The 5,586-nt window shown below is 39.1% G+C and overlaps 1 protein-coding gene across 1 annotated transcript in view; it reads left to right on the top strand.

Moving 5' to 3' along the window:
* Positions 1-3,990: 3,990 nt before the first annotated feature.
* The window catches only part of ptges (prostaglandin E synthase), a 3,811-nt gene continuing 2,215 nt past the window's right edge, over positions 3,991-5,586 (top strand). The window contains exons 1-2 of the mRNA XM_007548952.2: positions 3,991-4,208; positions 4,342-4,424. Of these exons, the coding sequence (XP_007549014.1) occupies positions 4,101-4,208; positions 4,342-4,424 (191 nt within the window). The 5' untranslated portion in view covers positions 3,991-4,100. The remainder of the gene's footprint in view (positions 4,209-4,341; positions 4,425-5,586) is intronic.

Here is a 5,586-nt window from a genome sequence, read left to right as displayed (position 1 = left end):
ATTTGCAGGCCATGTTTGGGAGCTGTGAGAGACGGAGGACACTGGGCGAGTTTGAGCTGTGACCTTTCGGTTTTTATGGTGAAAGGACCAACTTTTTGATTTCTGTCAGCATATCAGTCAAGTCGACGCTGCTGTGCTAACTATCTGAAACTTTGTGGTGGACCTTCATTTTCCTTCTCAGCAGTTTATTATTTCCTGCCTTCTCTAAGAGAGAAAGAGAGAGAAAGAGAGAAAAATAACACCTATAGACATTGCAAGTAAAATGAGTTAGCTTCCCTTGCGTATACTTAGCTTAAAAGTGTTTTAACTCTAAACAAGCATGAAAGTGAAGAGGTAAGATATTTATAGTTAAAAACTGTTTTTTTATATAAATATATTTAGCAACATTGTGTAATAAATGTGTCAAAATAATGAAATGTTTACATTTTAGGACTTAAGATGACATTGTCTTAAATTAAAAATAAGCCAAATAGCTCATGTAGCTACATGTATCTTATGAGCGAGTCAAAAGTACCATCAACTCTGTAATATTCCTTCCCGCCATTCATGTCACTTCCTGACCCTGGCTGAGTCTGTAATGTGACCTGTGGTAGCTCTACACCCGCCATCGTCTGTTTACACACACCATGGGCTGCGTCGTGTGTTCCCAGTTGGTCGATATGTGGACTGTGAGGGCGAGGGGGACGGGCCGCAGGGCCGTGGAGCTCACCTCCTGCCCGCAGATGCTCAACGGAGGCTACCACCGAGTGACCGGCCTCCACTACATGTCGTCCTTCTCGGACGCCGAGGACTGCTGCGACGACAGCAGCTCGGCGAGCTCCCTCACGCTGGACTGGCAGCTTCAGGCGGCCGAAGGCTGAGATTCCTCCAGGAGTTCAATGTAATGATTTGAAATGTAGTGTATTAATAGTGAATACAATGGAAGATGTTTTTATTTTTTATTTTTTGTCTTAGTTTGCGACATCTTTAAATATTTTACTTTAACTTTAGTCAAATGAATTAACATCAACGGTTTGGAGTCAAATGTAGTCTGTTAAGGGAGCAAGTATCCGACCTTGACGAATCGGAGCTCATCGTGAATGATGAAGCATTAAAATACCAGGGGAAAGATGCAAATTGCTGGTCAGCAACTACAAGGAGGGCTGAGCTGAGCTGCCAATAAATGGATATTGAGAAGAGAATCCATGATTTTCTATGTGCCAGCTTTTATTAAAACAGATAAAAAACATTTTGTTTTTCAAAAATTGAAACCCCTTTGTATTTATTTTCTGGTTGGCTGTCTCATCTCCTACTTGAAAAACTGCAAATCTGACAAGAGCAAGCATAATATGCTCACACATGCCACTATCAGCTGGTGTAACGTTAACTGATGGCTGGTAAAATGCTTTAAAGAACCAAACATGTCTTTAGTATTGAGTGCATTTGCTACCTTCATGGAAACCCCCCCACCCCCAGTACTTTCTGTTTCCAGGTCTGTGAGAATTCCTTGGCTCTTGGAAAGCATCTTGAATTATTCTTTTGACTCCTCTGTCAGCAATGTTATGAGGATTTTATTGCTGGTGTTTGATGAAAAAAATGTGTCGTCCATTTGTGGATTAGGACTTCATTGGACGACTCAGAGCTACAGTTATATTTGTGCTGCAGCAAAACCTTTATAAAAAAAAAAAAATATATATATATATATATATATATATAGATCCCATTCAAACTCACTGCAGAACACTCCACTAGGAAAGAGCGGGGAATGAACAAAAAATGTTGAAGGTTGTTTTAATTGTGCTGAAGAAGAGTATTTGAAAGTGACAAGGAAAAATACTGGGAGAATATCCTGTTGTCTGGTCAAATGAGGCGAAACCTCAACACGCTGTGACGTCGCTGCACAGATCGTGTTTGGAGGAAGAACAGCTCTGCACATCGAGCCAAAGACACCAGGCCAACACTGGTGAGGACGTGGTGATGTGGGCTTCCTTACACATCACCAGGCACCGCACACCTTGTGTGTGAATAGTTTTTCCATACAGGAGACATGTTGATGTCATGACCAAAACTCTGCAATAAACTACTTCTGGCATGTTCACTGCTAATTCCCTGTCTCATTCCATTTTTACCCATTTCATTTGTGGACTGTTTAGCTTTTACTTGTTTGTACTTATTGGTTGTCTAGCATCTACTTCTTTTGCACTCAAAGAAGTATTTAAACTGAGAAAAGCAAAATTGTCCGGAAAATGTTACTTGCAAAGGAAGAAGAAGAAGAAGAAAAAAAACTAAGTGAAACTGGACCTCCATTTATTGTTTGTGTTTCTGCACCAGCCATAGCGTACCACTGTAGCACAGCAGTTTTTTGCTGAAAGTTAGAAAAGTAAAATAATAATGAAATTCTCAAGACCCATATATCTTCTAAAGGTTTGGTATTCTGAGTCATTTATCTATTGATTATTTCCATGTTTCAACCATTTTAGCTGACAAGTGTTGAAGACAGAGTGGTGTGTAGTTTTCATTGTTGGGGTAGCTACAGCAGGTGTCGCTTTATTAAAAGAGTGCAGCTGAACTATCAGAAATAAAACTTCAGTATGCATAAATATGTGTCATGTACATGCAAGACTGTTTACATAACACTGAGTACTCCACACAGATGATATCAGGATTCAGAAAGTGGCAGGTTTGGCCACCGGAAGCCCCCTGCTCCTGAATCACAACTTCAGTGGAAAATTTTCTCTCTTTCTTTTGCAACCAACCTTGTCGCCCATATTTTGCCAGCAGTCTCATCATTTTTCGGAGTATGATCTTCACCGTGTTCAGAAATGAAGACGTGTTGACTCCTGATCTTGGGCTGTGTGTCAGAATTTGTAAGGAGCACACTCCCCCACACATATTTATTCACCGTGTGTAATTTTAAAATGATTAAGTGGATAAAGTCTCTTGTGTTTTGCCTAGCCGTTAAGGGAGACACATTCTCAACATACTGATTTCAGAGAAACCTTTGAAAATGAACAGAAAACAACAAATTCCTAAGTTATTTATGAAGTTTTTTTTTCTTCTTGTCTCTCACAAGTTCAACTGTGTTTTTGATAGGATATCAAAAAAATCACTTTGTGGCTATTTTTGACAATTTTGCAGAAAATTGGTTGTTTTGGTTGGAAGATTGGTATTTCTTTGACCTTTTGGTCCTGTGGCCATCATGGCAATTCAGGGTACCCAGATCTCATCTAAAAGAAAATAATGTGGGTCACATTTATTTTTCTCTGCCTGTAATTGTTTCTCCTAAAACATTAATTCCAGCTTTTCTTGTACTGTTTCCTGGATGTGCTGAGATGCTTATGTAGATATTTTACTAGATCTGGTTTAACCAGTTTGTGGAGAACGACCTTAATAGCAGGTGATGTCAGTAATGGGGGGGATATGCCGGATAATTCATAAAGGAGAATAATTTGTGCACTTTAAAAACTTCTTTTTTTAGGGTCAAACAGGTTCAGCTTGAGTGTTGTTTTTTTTTTTGTTTTTTTGTTTTTTACTCTACATGTTCTTTGTTAAGCCTTCATGTGGCTTTTGATTTGCTTAGACACGGTTAATTTAAGTTTTTCTCGACAACTAGCACAGTCATGTTTTATATGTTTCTCAATTATCATCGTTTGAAACCTTATTTTTACTTGCTAGATAACCTAAAAACTTTTTTTTTCTCCAGTGACCATAAGCAAAGTCAGAATAAATCCGCAAGGAGGCAAATATTTATGAGACTTGATTTATTTTTGTTTTAAATCTTAGAAATGTGATGAATTAATCAAAAGTAAGATATTTTTTTTTACAAAGTTTTAAAGCGATGATAAAATTATCTGATATTCTTATTCCGAAAAAAAAAAGAAAAGAAAGAAAGAAAAAAAAGCCTGAATTCTGCCAGTGGGCTCATCATGTTGTGTCATAAATAAAACATTTCCGTTTCATCCAGTCATCTTTGTCTGTGGGTGGAGGCAGAGCCGCCTGTTTAAAGAGGTCCTGCCTTTGGGCCAACTCTCACTTTCAGCAGCAGCAGCACAACGGGACCGGCGCTTGATTTTTATTTTTTTTATTTTTTTTCATCCGCTGACAGTAATCCAGCAGCAGCCATGATAAGAAACGAGGTTTTCTCCTGTTTTGTCTTCTACGCCGTCCTCCTGGTGATCAAAATGTACACTATCGCGATCATAACGGGACAAGTGAGGCTACGGAAAAAGGTGAGAGAATCAAGAGATCTTATTTATTTATTTATTTATTTATTTTTAATAAAGTTTAGTTTTGAATCAGTTTGACTTTCTCTCTCACTTTCTCTGATGCATTTTTCTCCCGACTTGAAAAAAAAAATAAAAGGCTTTCGCCAACCCGGAGGACGCGCTGAGACACGGAGGGCTGCAGTTTCACAGAGAGGATCCCTACGTGGAAAGATGCCGAAGGTAAGAGCGCAGAAAGTTTCAGTCTGATAGGAAATGTTTTGCACTCCCAAGCAAACTAGGAAAGGCGTATTTGTACCCTAAAAGGTGTAAATGGTTAAGTTGTGTTGATGCATTTGCGTGCATGTATGACCAACGTTTACAAGAACTGGATCCAGGGGTTGTGCGCCTGTGTGCTGATTCTCATTTGTTTCTGGTGGAATTTTCCCCTCCAAATTGAGATGTGTGCTTCTCCACATTGCAGTGCAAGCGTTCCCACTCTGAGCTGTTTGTTATAGCATGTTGGGAAAAAAGATATCTCATAGGAAGGGAGGGGGCAAAAAGGGGAAAACAGATGTGGATTGTTGTTTTTTTATTTATTTATTTATTTTTTTTTGCTGCTGATTAAAAGCAAAAACAACTCACTAAACTATGTTGAAATCAAGCTGAAAGATATCTTGTTCAAAAGGTTTCAAAGCATGTTTTTGCAAAGCTTCATGCTGATGGAATGGCAGATTTCCTAAGAAAAATGTTTTTAGAAGATTACAACAAAAGTAGAGGAAGGGAAACAGGAAAGTGCTCCGACAGCCTGACCTCAGTTAGTCCTTTTTTAAAGACCTACGGACGCACTAATGTGTCTGCTGATGCTGCACGACGAACCGGACGTCAGTTTATTCATGGAAATTACAAAACACTCATCCTTTCCCCAAACAAGCAACAGGGAAGAGTGCCGATTCTTTACAAATGAAATCCAAGTTTGAGTCACAGCTTGACTTGGAAATGCCACTTTTACTAAGTGAGTAATGATATTTCTACATCATAGCCGAGTCACTAAATCACAAAATAAAACCAGAAGGAAACCAGTGGACTTCAGCTAGCGGATGCCGGCTGACGCCAGCTGAAGTCCTACATTCCTGGAACTCCGCAATTAGCGCGTTCAGATTTTGGTCTCATGTAGTTTGAGCTTCTTTTGTTGTTGTGCTTCCCACTGTGTGATTTAATTTTTAAAATGTAGAAGGTGCTGATTGTGTCGTCCAAATCAAAATATCTATATGGGCCCCAGATAAGGGGGGTGGGGTTTGCTCAGGCTCCATGGATACTAAGTGGGCCTGAGGTCAAAATGGACTCATTTCAAAGGGTAAGTTTTAGTGGAATAAAGATGTATCAAACTTTAAAAAAAAAAAAA

Source organism: Poecilia formosa, unplaced genomic scaffold (assembly GCF_000485575.1).
Source record: "Poecilia formosa unplaced genomic scaffold, Poecilia_formosa-5.1.2 Scaffold28, whole genome shotgun sequence".
Taxonomy (NCBI): domain Eukaryota; kingdom Metazoa; phylum Chordata; class Actinopteri; order Cyprinodontiformes; family Poeciliidae; genus Poecilia; species Poecilia formosa.
This window is presented reverse-complemented; position numbering and strand designations above follow the sequence as displayed.